Source organism: Ursus americanus, chromosome 5, assembly GCF_024610735.1.
Source record: "Ursus americanus isolate L20-20 chromosome 5, mUrsAme1.1.p, whole genome shotgun sequence".
Taxonomy (NCBI): Eukaryota; Metazoa; Chordata; class Mammalia; order Carnivora; family Ursidae; genus Ursus; species Ursus americanus.
The window spans coordinates 54,362,386-54,378,339 of record NC_142131.1 but is presented as its reverse complement, the minus strand read 5'-3'; the positions used below and the strand labels follow the sequence as shown (position 1 = coordinate 54,378,339).

Sequence of the window (15,954 nt, the reverse complement as noted above, 5' to 3'; positions counted from 1 at the left end):
TTGTCAATAATGCAACACCCATGTGTCCTTCTTAATTGCTTCATTCTTTGCCTACCTCCTTTGGCTGTGAGCAGCTTAATAGCTAAGGAGCAATCCGTTTCTCTTTTAATTTTGCTTTCTTCTGAGTTCTTTTTCAATTTCATGAATCGAGAGTGAAATAGGGAAAATGCCATTCATGAAATCTTGCCTGTAAAAATTATGTATCACTTAGTATTGCTTTCCCCTCAGCCCCAGACCTTGCATTAAAATGGGTCTCTTATTATAATGAACTCGCTACAATAAGATAGTATCTTGTTCATTGTTTTGTGTATTAAGAACCAAAAAGTAGGGCGCCTGGGTAGCTCAGTCAGTTAAGCGTCTGCCTTCCGCTCAGGTCATGATCCCAGGGTCCTGGGATCCAGTTCTACATCAGGCTCCCTGCTCAGCGGGGAGCCTGCTTCTCCCTCTGCCCCTCCCCACACACTTGTGTGTGTGCACACGCTTGTTCTCTCTCTTTCTCTCTCTCTCTAAAAGGAATAAATAAAATCTTAAAAAAAAAAAAAAAAAAAAGGAACCAAAAAGTAAATGTTAACTGGTATGCTTTCGAGTTGGATTATCATTACTTGTTGCATTGCCCTGTGCGCCACCCATGCCCCAAAGTATTTCCCATTATCCAGGACGTTATTGGCTTGAAAAGTGTATTTTTACTGCAGATTGAATGATCTGCATTATCACTTACGTTCTGTGGTTTGCAGCTAGTGCACAGTGAAGTAGCCTTGAGGAAGGCTCTGTAAGGAGCATTTGAATTGAACACTGACCTTATATGATCCACCTGTGACATCTTCAGTATTTTCTCGGTGCTTCTGTATAATACTATAGACTGAAATTCTTGTAAATAGGAAATTAAATGAAGCTTCAGTTTTCTAGGACTGAAGTATGTTTAAAGAAGTTGGTGTTCTTGGGGGGAATGCTTTTGGATTCCAAAAGAATTTACTAAGCCTGTTGAGCTTGGTCTTCCCACATTTTCAAAGGTCTGTAAGTGAGTCTGTAAAACAGAAGTGTCTTGCTGTACTGTTTTAACACCTCGTACCCAAAACAAGCGTTTTTGGCTGAACTTAACCATTTAGTCAAATTTTGGGATCGTCTGGTGAAGGCAGTAGATGAACATTGTTCTCAAGGAACACCAGGATTCTTCTTTTCTCTTGGAACATTGGTAGAAATGACAGAGGAAGTACTGCCCAGTCTTCATCCTGCTTCAGAAGAGTGTCGGCCCTGCTGTTTGCTCCTCAGTAGAGCTGATGAACTGCTGTTTAGGTAGGCACTCTTTCTATCTGTACTGATTGATAGATTATTCAGGCAGTTAGATAGAAATAGGGAACTTTTAAAGTGGTCCGTATGATAACCAAGTAAATGGAAATGATTACTGTATCATCTGGGTGGTGATTTACTATGAAAGCCTTTAAAAAAATAGCAGATAGCCAAGCCTTTTAAAATAGTTTATGGTGTTTTAATAAAGTCACAGTTTCTAATCCTGTTACTAGAGATGCTTATATTTATATCCAGCCTCTCCCTAAATTAGATTTGACATGGCTTATTTCAAATAAGAACATACTTGATAAAATAAGGTGGATGTAGAAAATCAGGACCTAGGAAAAGAATAATAGACCATTTTGAACTGTATTTACCTTGGCCGCATTTGGATTTGGCATGGAACTTCCTGGTAGCAAGAGGGAAAGGATGAAACAATCAGTTGTGTAGTTCTTGTCTTTAGAATGGAGGGAAGATACCCATTTATTCATGGGAAATAAGCCTAACCTAAAAATGTGAAAAGAATTCTTACATGGAGATTTTACATATTTATATATAAAGGTCATTTAATGATTAGAGTCCTCAACATTTTAATGCCTAATACAGTGACAGATTCCACATGATTTTCTTTTTTAAATTCTGGTCATTTCTGTCTAAAAAGGCAAGGTCATAGCATTCGATTGCCACTGAGTTGAGATGCAAACAGCTGTGATCTCGGGAGGGGTCTAGCATGTGGCCTGCAGCCTCCCAGTGACAGTATTGGGGAGGCTGGAGGGCTGAGAGTCAGGTGCTTCCTTCTCATCGTCCCAGTGTGTAGCTTTCTTCTTTCTTTTTTAAAATAGTGTACAACCTTTGTTTATGTTTTAAATGTATTTTATAAAGAGCATATGTTTACTTATTGTTACTCAGTTTAGCAGGGTTTTTTTTCCCAGTTAATTAAAGTGTTTTGTACTTATACATTTCATTACCGTTATGACATGTGGATTCATTTTTACCATTGCATTTTGTTCTCTTTCTCGTTCTTTACCCTCTGTTTCCATCCTTCCTTCTCTGTTTCTAATTATCTTTCCTCTTTTGGATTGATTGAGTCCTCTCACCTCCTATTTTTATCCCCTCTTCTTTGGAAGTGGTAAACTCTGTTTTATTAGTAGTAACTCTGAATGTTATAGCATGCATGTTTAACTCAGAGGTTGAGATTAATCAGTATCTTTCCTCTTTCTGAAACAATGTCAGAATCTTAAAATGATTTAACTTCCATCATTCTCCAACTTAAATATCACTATTGTCCAGTACTTTGGTTCTTTTAAGTTTTAGCCCCATTAGTGTTGCTGTATTCATTTTTTCATGCTTAAAATTTACCTGATACATTATTTTCATTGCTTCTCACTTCTTCTTGCATGTTGTCAAACCTTCTATCTGGAATTACTTCCCTTTTTCCTGAAGCATTTTTGTTATAAACTTCTTTAGTCAGGGTAGGAAACATCTGTCTGGAGTAAATACAGGTTGTTTTTGGTTTTGTTTGTCTTAATGTCTTTATTGTACCCCAAATCTTGGGGAAAAAATTTCATTGAATGCATGTCCTAGGATGATCTCTCCATGCCCCTCCCCCCACCAAGTGATTTGAAGATACTTTTTCCCCATCTCTGGATTCTAATCGTTGCTGTTGAGAAGTCAGCCGTCAGTCGTAACTGAGCTTACTTGGTGAATAGTGTGTACTAACTTTCTGGCTGTTTTAAAAATCTTGTCTTTGTTGTTGTAAAGCTTCACTAGTATGTCCAGGTATGGATTTCTTTTCATTCACCCTGCTTAAAATTTGTCTTCTCAAATCCGAAATTTATATTTCATCCACTCTGAAAAGTTTTTAACCAAAATCTGTTTCACTGTTGCTACTCCCTCTTTCTCTGTCTTTCCTTCTGAATCCTTCGTAGTTGAATAGTAGTCTCTTTCAGTCTGATTGCACATCTCTTAATTTCGTGTGTGGTTTCCATATCATGAAAATTTCTTGGTTTTCCTGAATAATTTCTTCCATTTAACTTCACAGGTTAGTAATTCTCTTTCCATTAGTGTTTAGTCAGTATTGCTTTAGACTTATAGAAGTTGTGGAAGTTATTAATTTTCTCTTTAAGTTCTAATTTGGTCCTTCTCCAGTATGCCTAGTCATTTTTGAGTGTATTTTTCCTCTGTAGACTTTCTCTTATTTCTGTTAACATAAGAAACATATTTTTTAATACTCCAGTTTTGGTCATTTGAGTATCTGCCATCATTATGGATCTGATTACACCATTGTTTTGCTTACTCCTGCCCAAGATAGCTTATCTCCTTGTGTACTTCCTGCGTTTTTTATTGTAAATTCACATTCCTGGAATTTTGCTTATGAGAATTCTTTGTGGCCTGGGTTTAGATTACCTTCCATCAGGGAAAATTTCCACTTATATTTGTTTTTACCAGTTGCTTAGGGATACCACTAACACATGACTAGATTAGAGGCATTTACCTCTTCAGGGCCATGGTATTGTTGTTCTATTAAAAACCCAAATTCTGATCAGTCTCTTACCCCATTTCTCTATTCCCCACCCGTGTATAAATGGTGTTTTCAGTGCTTGCTTTTTCCTCTTTGAATTTCTGCTTTCTCATATCTAGCCTCTGATAACTTTCCTTAATTAATTACCTGTTTAGCCCTGCATTAAAAACAACAACAAGGTTTTTGAGGTATAAATTACATACTATAAAATTTACCCTCATCCCTTTTAACTCTACAGTTCAGTGATTTTTTTTTTTTACTACATTTACAGAACTATGCAGCCATTACTTAGAATTTTTCTGTCATCCATGCATGCGTCATCTTTTGGTGGTTTATCCTCTGTTCCGTCATCATTACCCTTGTGGATTTGGGAGTAACTGGTAGAAGTTTGGGTGGTTCTGAAATTTATATGATGTGCAGTTGGCATCTCTTACTTAATGCATGACAAGTTTAGAAAGTTGAGTTACTGTTATTTTGTACTTTTTTTTTGAGAGTTCAGACTCAGCCATTTTAAAGAGGAAAACTTAGGTGGTAGCTTGACCCAAAGCCGCAGTGGCAAGTAATTTAGGTTTTGAGCTTCATCCTCGTCAGCATTACGGTTGTGGTATCACTAAATAGACCTAATAGCTCCCTTTTCCAAAGTTCTTCTCACTTGTTTTACTCCCACAAAACGGGTATAGGTTGTTAGGTCATTAATAAAGGAGTAATTTATTACCAAGAACAAAAAGAATCTTAACTTCCTTCAGATGCTCCAGAGTAAGGGGCAGTGGAGCAGCTCAGCCAAATATGAATGAGAAGCAGGTACTCAGGGCAGTGGGAAACAACTTGCGTTTGAGTTTAAACACATTTCAGCTTCATTTAAAGTCATCAACACATGTATAATAGAGAAAAAATTGTCATAATGGGATATTTTTCCACTACAGAATGACATAAATTTTATTTCAGAAAAGAAAATCTAGTATAAAGGTAGAGTTTTCCTAAATGTGTGAAAAGTTGTCTTTTCTGTAATGTGCAGAGGTCATGTTTGTTGACTGACACAGCCTGGCTGTGAGGCTTTTTGTCTTTCTCCACAGCACAGATTGTTACTGCACTACTGTGGAAACCAGCAAAAATCCAGGGCTGGGTTTTTTTTTTTTAAATCAGGGAGTTGCTGGTTTTCTGAAATGTTCTGCTCTTCTACCAGGTCCAGTTTTACATGGTGGAGGCATAAGCCATGCAGGAGGCCTTCATGATTTCAAAGGGTGGTCATAGTATCAGTCTTAGCCCACATCTTGCATTAGCAGGAATGAAAGACGTTTACGTTGTTAATACACAAGTTACTGTGCTAGAGATACAGTCACTTATTCTCAGAACAAATCTAGAGGTTGTGTGCAGTGCTCTGCCAGGTTCTCTACAAGTTAGCTGCTCTAAGTATTTTTAATTCAAACTTCAGAATCTTCTTCAGTCTCAGTATTAATTGTTTTCCCAAATTTCTAGAGCCCCAGAAGGAGACATCTAGGAAGCCCCTCCTCTCACCCTCAGCTTTCACTGTCTTCAAGCCTGGCACTAGCGTATGAGGTTAGCCTCTCAGCCTCCCAGAGAGCTACGGTTGAGATGTTGCGTTTGCACATTTGTCATTGTTAGAAGTGAGTAGCCCTGTCCCTGGAGGGTGAATAGAAGCTCATTCATCTGGAGAAGACTGTCAGTGACAGGCGCCCGCTTCCTCCTCCCCAGCCAGGCAGGGTGGCCTCCTGAAACGGGCAGTGTACTCTTGTAGAGCATAACTGCTTCAGCAGTACGTCAGAAACCATTTTAAGTAATGATTTAAAATAAAGAACAAGTCTTCCATAACTTTTGTTTTGTTAGGTTTTGTATCAGGAAACAGGAAAGATGGTTTACAGAAGTTAGCCATTTCAGCCTTAGCCACACACCTCTCTCAGGTATCTGATCTGCAGTGGATGTTAGTTTACATAATCTTTGTTTCTTAATTTAAGTATTTTTCTGGGTTTTACAGATTCGTAAAATTGGGAAAGTATAAATTGAAATAAAATTGTGGTAGTTGTGACTAGAGAGTAGAGGATAGAAACACAGTGACAGACCTTCCTGAATTTAACACTTGGCTTGCCTCCCAAATGGCAGGAGTGGGGCGGGGATGCTGGGTCTTAGTATGCTCACCTCACCTCACCAGGTACCTCTGTTAGTCCCAAACTGCTAATTCAGTGATGAACCTCAAATTTTGTATTTGTGTTTTAAAATGCCTTCTTAAGGATTGAAGCAATAGGAATTATAGATTATGAACACATCTGATTTAAGCTTTTTCCTTCACTGTAGCATCATAAAATGCACATTTGAGGGATAATGTTTTTTAAAAGTTTTATATTCTACAAAATAAGGTTTTGGTCATGTTTTACAATGACTTTTTTTTTTAAGAGAGAGAATGGGGGAGGGGGAGAGAGAATCTTCAGCAGACTCTGCGCTGAGCATGTGGCCTGACTCGGGCCTCCATCCCACAACCCTGAGATCATGACCTGAGCCAAAACCAAGAGTCGGATGCTTAACTGGCTGAGTCACCCAGGTGCCCTTGCAGTAACTTTTAAACAAATAGAAGTCTACCATCAGCTCTATCTATATCATCATGAAGACCAGTGTCTCTTTGCTCAGATCCAGATGATGCTAGAGAGTGGAATTGTAATCTTTAGGGGGAGTATAAATGTTACTTCTTTATGGGATTTTGAAGTCCCCTAAACATTAAGGATCGACTTAATTTTTCACTTCCTTACATGTGATGTTTAAATTGCACGTTCTTTTGTTTCTTCTTATGGTTAGGCATTGCAGGATTCTGATAGCAGTCTTAGAGAAAGCTGCTAATCCCCAACCATACTACTGCAAACAACAGTCGTAATAGTATGTAATTTTTCTTGTGCCTTTATGTGCTTACGTTGGGTGGAGGAGTGAAAATCAAAGGTTATTGCCCTTGCCCTTGTTTACTCTGGCATTTAAGCTCCTGGAAAGTGCCTGTGATATTCAGCTGCCTACGCCTCTGTCATTCATAACTCAATTTGCAACTGGGGGAAAGATGTGTCTTAGCACTGTGTATTCATTTGGTCCTTGGTATTGCTAATGGAATTGGCAAGCCTGTTCATTTAGAAACGTGGGGAAGTGATCACAGCCCTCGGAGGTGCTCCGGAGCAGCCTCAGCAGAGCGAGTATGACACAGCCTGGAAAGATTGTTTCCAGCCACCTGAGCAGTGTCGCGGAGATACTTGGGTGGGAAGGACAGGATTTGAGTTCAAATGAAGAAGGACCATTCAGGAAAGAGTCCAGCTGTCAGTGCTTTTGAGAACCCAGTCGAAGGACAGTTTTGCTCTTAACTGTGGGACATAATTCCTGTTACTTTTTACATTTCTGATGAAGATGGCCTTGGGTACATCTTGATGTTGTCTTAATACTCTTTTCCTATGTGAAAAATAGCTTTGTGTTCAAGTAAAACTCCTCTTGGCTTAGTAAGCATCCATTCACCCGTCACATGAGAATAGCAACTCAGAATTTCTATTTCTTTTCTTTAGGAACAGCTGTGTAGTATATTTTTATTTGAGGATACCAACTATTCTTTCCCGGTGCCCTTGGTTCCTTAGCTTTTCTCATGTTGTTATCCGCAGCATGAGAATCTCTTTCGGAAGCTGCTGTTCAGGCAGATTAGGGCGCATGTAAAACCTTGAGTTACACTCCCTGAAATTTCTAAGGTTCTGCCACCAACTTGAAGTGTGGCCTTTGTTACAAGTCTGTACAATCTCCTTAGCACAGAAATTTTAAAAAATTTATTTGTCCTCCGAAGTAAGTAATCAGTCTGTGAGAAATAAAACACTGTTGGTGCTCTTGGCGTGTGTTCTGTAGAAGATCAGGGGTGGGAGTAGGTATACATGTGTTTTCTTTAGCGATCAAAAGAAAAATCTTCAAAGATCTTTTTACGGTGTTCTTTTTCTAGGTTGCCAACTTGGCCTGTTCCATCTCAAACAATGAAGAAGGTGTAAAACTTGTTCGAATGTCAGCAAGCCAGCTAGAAGCCCTTTGTCCTCAGGTAAGGTATGACTGGGAATGCTTATGGTACCACCCAACTGGATTTCAGTTGGGTGGAGACGAGGTTTTTTTTTTTTTTTTTTTTTTTTCTTAGTTTTGCTTTTAGGATTTTACATGGAGGTTCTGGGGGACAAAACACTGATCCAGAATTCATGTAGCTTGGAGAAATTTGTGTTTAACCAAGTGACATTTCCCTGGGGCATCACATGGTACTCTCCCCTTGCCCCTCATTAAAAAGGCATAGTGTTCTTCACTGCTGGCAAATGGAGGGGGTAGTGACCACACTGTTCATTCTGCACCCTCCTTGAGAGAGGGCCATTTGTAACATCTAGCAGTCCTGGATTTAGGGTAGTTGTCCCATGAGCTTGACTGTAGGAACAGCTACCCACCTATGCTCCTTCTTAATGCCTGAGATTTGGGTCTCTGTGTTGAAGGGAACAAGATTCAAGAGCTAGAACCATTACTCTGTAATTAGTACATTCTGATACAGATATTAATGATGTAATCCAGCCAGCTCCTGAATTAAAAGCTTGAGAACTTTTCTCCATTTATAATGACATATTGGAACACTAGTGATTAGGCTAGGTTAAGCATCTGGGACTCTCAAAAGACTCTGAAGCCGATAAAAGAACAGTAGCTTTGTTAAATGCCCAGTGTGTTGCCTGCCTCCTGTGAGAGGAACGGACTGTGTCTATGGGGCCCGATGCTCCTTGACAGTCACAGGTGTTTTTGTTTTTTTAAAATATTTTATTTATATATTTGACAGAGAGAGAGAGACAGCCAGTGAGAGAGGGAACACAAGCAGGGGGAGTGGGAGAGGAAGAAGCAGGCTCCCAGCAGAACAGGGAGTCCGATGCGGGGCTCGATCCCAGGACCATGGGATCACGCCCTGAGCCGAAGGCAGACACTTAATGACTGAGCCACCCAAGCGCCCCAGTCACAGATGTTCTTAAGCAGGACAAGCGCTGTTTTCCATGGAAGAGGCTGCCTCTCTGATTTCCCACGTAGAGACTGCCTCATTGGCGTACTCTGAGGCTTTACATTCACTGTCTCTAAATGTCCTGCCAGAGGGCAGTGGTCACAGATAGAGGGAAACGGAGAGTTACTGGAGTAATGGAAGACAGGTCCTAGGAATGAGGTTTCTATGTTATATCTGCAACCAACTTTAAGATATATTGAGGTCTCATTCGTGTAAATAATTCCTGACATTCAAGATAGGCCATCACAGTAAGTAACGCCTGGTTACTGGGATCCTAACTGGTACACAGGTTAGTTAGGGCATTTGTTCTCCTCTCATTCATGTGGTTTTAATGTGCCAGTGAGAATTGCTTTGTCTAAACACGAGTGTGATGGGCCATTTTGTGAAACCATACTATGTGATGGATATCTTTGCAGCTTTACTCCAGTCATGAAATCTGGTAAGAATCAGTAGCTGTAAAGATAGCACAGTGGATTGCGTCACCTGTAGAGAGTTCATGGATAACCAAATTATATGAAGTGAATTTAGAGTAGATTTCTAAGATTTGGCCTTCTTTCCTCAAGTTTGCCATTTTACCCTATAAGCACTTTGTTTTTAATGTCTTTAGTTCTCCATTTGGGTTTGAAATGCTTGAAAAGTGACAATGCTTTCACATATCAGCTGAAACAGATGGTAACATACGCTGATCACACCTACCAAGAGTATTTATATAAATGATCTTAAAGCCTAGGAGAAAAATCGCATGAGTCTAATAGATCCTAATGAAACGATGGTGTGCATAAATCAAGTGTGGCTGGGCCGTGTTGGGCAGGTTTGAGTTTGCCCTCAGAGAGCATTGCTTCTCTCTCTCGGGTAGTTTCATTTCTCCTACTAGGACACACCCTCAAGGAAAGTAGGCCTAGACAGTGCCCAGACCACACTTGATATTGGGTGTATGTTCTGGATAAAAAGGCGTTTTTCTAGGTGTGTTGCTTGTCTCCCAGACCCTGGCCTAGGCTCATTCCTACTCCTGCTTAGAAGCGGGGCTGGAAAGTCTCCTTGAAGGCAAATAGAGCTGGCGTTTGCAGGCATGGGAGTGACAAACTGAGTATTATGTGGTGTTTCTGCACGGGGCAGCTGCAACTCCACTCCAGCCCATTGTTGCCGGGTCCTTTCATTATTTTTTTTTTTTAATTTTAAAAAAAGATTTTATTGATTTATTTGTCAGAGTGAGAGAGCAAAAGCAGGGGGAGTGGCAGGCAGAAGGAGAGGGAGAAGCAGACTCCCCACTGAGCAGGGAGCCCAACGTGGGGCTCGATCCCAGGACCCCATGATCATGACCTTAGCTGAAGGCAGATGCCCAACTGACTGAGCCACCCAGGTGCCCCTCCTTTCACTATTTTTAAAGAGAAGTCAGCAATTCCGATTTTTCTGTAAAGTCTCCATTTTAAACGATTGGTAACTAATGAAAAGTCTTGAAAATCTTTGAGTGTGATAAACTCTTCTGGGACTGCATCTGGCTTACTCTGGCCCATGTGTTGCATGCTCAAAGGGCCTCTTCTTCAAAAGTGCTGGTGGCTATCCCTCTGAGGAAGAGGGCTTTCAGTGGAGCCTTGTCCTTACTCTTCATTCCGACATGGGCAGCGACCTCCAGCACCAGGGCCCTGGCCCTGAGGTGTTCCCTTCCACAGTCACTGGTTTGTTGGATAAACAAACAGTCTAGGCAAGTTAATCAACTAGGCGAGCTAGTTCACTGGGAGTTTAGGATGGGGTTTACTATGCTGTAGCGTGTAGACAGTTATCAGAGTATATCTTTCTTTATTGTGAGGCTGCTGTCAGTATCTGTCCACAGGATGGAGTACGTGTGAGGCGTTTCCAGGCTATTTTTTGTGCCCCACATGCAGGCTCTCGCATTTAGGAAGCAGGTCCCTGTGCTGGGGGTGCCCTCCTTGTGTAACTTCCCTGGGGGGCTGCTTTTCTGTGGCCCCACCTGCAGTTGGGAGTTGGCTCCTAGACCTAACTGTTCCTTCCTAAAGGGGAGAGATGATAGATGGAACCTCTAGTGTTTTTTTTTTTACTCACTTTTCGGTCTACCCAATAGCAAATTAACTTTTGGAAAGGGGAACTGTTCTAAAGTACTCACTTTTTAGCAGTTAAACAACATTAGCTTCAAATATTTGAGATTAATTAAAGTTGAGGAGGATGTAACCTGAAAGTGGCTTTATTTTGTTGCTCGGGATAAAAAAAAAGTACCCACATTCTTTGGTGATTTGCTATTGTCAGAAAGGAAGTACGTCAGCTGTCTCTGCCTTTGTTGCCTTCTACTCTGGCTGCACTCTCTCACTCTTCATCAGGAGGGAGACCTGCTTCCATCTGAGCAGAGAACCCTAATCTCACATGCTTTTTTAAGGAAAAAACCCAGCTGTTTTGAGGCAAGATCTGAATCCGTACCCCATACATCCCTGACACGTCTTGTTTGTGAATGCTCCTAAGTCTTAGCCATGATAGCTGCTTAAGATATTTCACTTGTTTAGTTCATTTGGTGCTGGCCAGGAGGGAAAAAAGGAAAAAGAAAAAGAAGAATGTTTCTGACAATTGAGTCTTTAAAATTGTAGGAGGGCATTTTGGAGAAGATCTCACTTAATATTTTATTTTTCTTAGTTCATTTGTGAGAATGAGCATTGTATTTAGGTTAACACAGATCTGGTCCTTTAATAATTCATAGAGCCTGGTTTAATATGTGGCCTTTCTTGGAAATCTACACAAGGTTAAATTAAGTATTTGAAGCCATTGCTTTTCTGCATCTCTTTTTTTTTTTTTCTTTTGTATTTCTCACTAACTAGAGAAATAACTTATAAAATTGTCCTTTCTTTCTTGTGCCTCCTTAGATTTATCTTCCATATTGCTTCTTTTCCCTTTGTGCTTCTGGGAACGCTGATCATTTTTGTGGCTGACAGGCTTAACAAGCATCAAATAAGCACAAACCCACACAGGACTGGCCTATCAGTGGTGAGAAGATACATAGCTCTTAGGAGCATCCAAGGCATACAGGCCATGGTACCCTGTGACCTCAGCTCTCACTCATCTATTATTTCACAATGAGAGGACCGTCTGGCTTTGAACCAACTCACTTTTCCACTTTTGATACTGTCTGGTCTTTTCTTTCAAAGCAGTTTCACAGAAGAGCTCGAAGGAGATGCATCTGACTAAAAGTTTCTGTGCCTTGCCTGCCCCCACCCCACTTCCACTCCCTCTGATAGCGCGGTACAGGTGACGGGCCGCTGGAGATGCTGCAGTCTTCTTGTAGGGCTTGCGTTTTGATACTGGTCTCTTGTTCTGTTTTCTCACGAAGTCTGATTTCCATATCCTAACATTTGGAAAGCGTTTCCTTCTCTTCTGTTTTCTTGAGAAGTCCGTATAATGGGTATTAGTCCTTTAAGTCCTTCAATGAAGTCGTTTGGTCTATAGTTTTCTTTGTGGGAAGGTTTTTAACAATTCAGTTTCTGTAACAGGTACAAGGATATTCACACTGGCTGTTTCTTCTTGAGTGAGGTTTGGTAATTTTATATTGCATCAATTACTACTCTGTTGTTCCTTCTGCTTGCTTTGTGTTTGACTTTTTTTTTCTAAGCGTTCAGATCATTGATTTGAGAGCTTCTTTTCTAATGTCGCACTTAAACATTTAATGCTATAAATTTCTCTTAAAGCACTGCTTTAGCTTCATCCCACAAATTCTGATGTGAGTGTTCGGTAGTATGGGAAGGTCAGGAAAGACGTCATTGAGAACGTGCTTTGGAAGCATAGACCTGGAGGAGATGACCCAGCCAGCAATGGAGGGTACCCCAGAGGAGAGCACTCCAGGTAGAGCAAACAGCAGACGCAGAGGCTTGGAGGGAGGAGGTCAGATATCTAAGAGGAGTTTGTGTGGTTTTGGGGCCTTTTAGAGCCATGGGAAGGCCTTTGGCTCTTTACTCTGAGTGACATGGGAAGCCATTGAAGGATTTTGAATAGAGGATTGACATGATCTAACTTACGTTTAAACACAGTTTCCATGACTTTTGACAGGAGGGATAGAAGCAGAGATACTCCTCAGGAGGCTGTGCGAAGCAGCATAGTCCTGCCCTCCCTCTCCCCAAAGGTGTTCATTTCCTAATTCCTAAAACCTATGAATGTGTTACCTTTTACAGCAGAAGGGACTTTGCAAAGGTAAAAAACAAAACACTAAGAATTTTTACCTGGTTGGATTATCCGGGTGGCTCCCCAGTATAATCACAAGTGTCCTAATACGAGAGAGGCAAGGGTGTCAGCATCTGAGAAGACACTGTGGTCGTGGAAGAAGGAGTTGGAGTGATGTGGCCACAAGCAGACGAATGTGGGCATCCTCTAGGAGTAGGACTGGATTCCCCCCCTCGAGCCTCTAAAATGAATAGTTCTGCTGACACTTTGATTTTAGCTAAGATCCATTTTGGACTTCTGACATCCAGAATCTTACACATTTGTGGTATTTTAAGCTAAACTACTTTGATAGCAATATGTTACAGCAGCAATAGGAAACCACACAGTGACTATGGTACTAATCCAAGAAAGAGGACAGTGGACATGGTGAGCACTGGTTAGAGTCTGGATATATTTTGATGATAGAATTACTGAAGGATTAGATGTGAGATAGAGGGGAAGGAGAAGAGCCAGGGAGAAATCAGGGTTTTCAGTCTTAAGTAGCTGGAAGGATGGAACTGTCATTTATTTTGAAAGGGAAAAGTGGTTTGAGGGAAGAGTTAGGGAGCTCAGTTTTGGACATGGTAATTAGATATGCAAGATGTTAAGTGAAATTCAGGGAACAGATCTTGATAGGATGTATGAATTGAGACTAATCAGCACATGCATGATGCTCAAAGCCGTGAGCCTGAATGTGCCCATTAATGGAATGAGTATACCTAGAGTAAAAAGGTCTAGGAACTAAAACTGGGGTTCTCTAGCATTTAGAGTTTGGGGAGATGAGCAATATCCAGCAACGGAGATTGAGGAAGGGTTAGTGAGACGAGAAGAACAGCAGAAGCTGGTTCTTAGAAGCCAAGTGAAATACAGTGTTTCTAGGAAGAGTGTTTATTCATGTCAAATGGTTGTAGAAAGTGAACTGAGAGTTTATCCTTGGATTGAGCAACATGTAGATGTTATAAGTTACTTTGGACAAAAGAAGTTTATGGAAAAGTTAGGAGACACAGGCTTGACTGGAGTGGGTTCAAGAGAGAAGAGAGGGTTTGAGCTCAGCATGTTGGCAGCTCTTTCAGGTTTTAGGTAAGGTTTATACAGACATGGGGTGGTAGCATGAGGTGGATATGGGATTGAGAGTGTTCCTTCCTTGTTTTTTATTTTTAGTTGGGAGCTGTAATAGCATGGTTTTCTTTTTTCTTTTCTTTTTTTTAGAATTTATTTTAGAGAGAGTGTGTGTATGCATGCGAGCCCAAGGGGAGGGGCAGAGGGAGAGGACCTTAAGCAGACTCCCCACTGAGTGAGGAGCCTGATGGAGGTCAGGATCTCACAACCCTGAGATCATGACCTGAGCCAAAACCAAGAGTCAGATGCTCAACTGACTGAGCCACCCAGGTGACCCCATAACAGCATGTTTTTTATGTTTACCTGATGAAAATAGTCCAGTAGAGAAATAGTGACAGTATAGAATTGAGGGGAGATACTGATAATACAGAATAATATTATCAGTGTCAAATATTGATAATATAGAATAGAATATAGATAATCTACACGATCAGTGGAATTTATAAGAAAATACCGATACAGATACTGATATCTATATTGATAATGTAGAATGGAGGGAGAATTACTAGAGAAATGTTCTGGAATAGGGGAGACCAAAATGAGACAGGTGGAAAGAAAGGTTGATCTGAGATGGGCGCATAGATTGAACACCGTATTTTTAAAAAGGTAAGACAGTACATGGCACAGATGCAGGTAGGTGGGTAGAGGTGGTGATAGGAACCTACAGACATTGTCTTCTGGTTGCATTCACCTTCCCATTTAAATAGGAAGTAGCAGAGTTATAAGCTGAGAGTGAGGATGCTCGCAGAAGGGTTACAGGTTTGAGAAGAAGGTGTGAAACAAATACTTGTTTAGAGCCCAGACTTGAAAGGAGGAGATTGACTGGACTAAGGAAATGTCCCCAGCATTATGCATCTTGAGTGATCAAGAATTTTAAAGAAAGACCACTCAGCATGATTGGGAGCAGGAAATCGTGAGACATCTGAGTGGAACTGTTTGGTATGTAGCACGGATATGAGTTGGGAGCTAGAATGGATGGTCTAGGTAGGAGATGTGGGAGTAGTTGGCACCTAAGTGGTATGCCAAATCATGAAACTAGAGGAAATGGCTCACTATGAGGGGAGGAGTGTAGAAAGAGAGAAGGCAGCATAGGATGGAACCTTGAGGAACTTCACTCTTAGTGGAGGAAGATAAGGCAGCAAAGGAGACAGAGGAAAACATAGAACAGTGGAAATAAAACAGAAGAAGTATTGGACAGAATAGAACATAAGGCCTGATAACTTCATATTTAATGGTGAAATGTAATATTTAATGGGAACTGCTTGAGCCTTTTTTCCCCTACAGTCAGAAACGAGACAAGGATGTCCTTTTCAACATTGTTCTGGAGGTTTTAGCCAACAGCAGCATTTTAAAAGTTGCTGTTCAGCATGGTTGTAGTGCCTAGTGTGGGGCCTTTGCAAATTTGTTGAGCAAAAATATTAACTCACATATTTTGATTAACGAGCGTGAATTTTTTTCCCCTAATTGTTTACTAGTCATTTTTTAGTTCGTCTTAGGTAGGTTATCCACGTCTTTCCCCCATTTTTCTACTAGTATTTTGGTGTTCTCCTTATGGATTTACCTAAGACTGTATACTTCATCTGTTATATATACTTAAGTACAGAAGTGATATAGTCAAATTTATGAATTGACTTTTCCCATTGTTACTTGGAAATAGGGGATAGTTTCCTAAGAAGTGAGAAATATTTATTTCTATTTAAATATTAAATAAAAGCATAAATAAATTTGTTAGCTTTGTTATCTGTCTGGAAACAATCTTAGCATTTAAATATAAGCATGAAGTGAGGCTTTAATTTTA

The 15,954-nt window shown here is 40.5% G+C and overlaps 1 protein-coding gene across 3 annotated transcripts in view; it reads left to right on the top strand.

The window, feature by feature from the left end:
- CTNNA1 (catenin alpha 1) overlaps positions 1-15,954 on the top strand; it is a 300,756-nt gene that overhangs the window by 262,315 nt on the left and 22,487 nt on the right. For all 3 annotated transcript variants that reach the window (XM_045794576.2, XM_045794577.2, XM_045794578.2), the window contains exon 10: positions 7,773-7,865. In XM_045794576.2, coding sequence (XP_045650532.2) covers positions 7,773-7,865 — 93 coding nt within the window. The remainder of the gene's footprint in view (positions 1-7,772; positions 7,866-15,954) is intronic.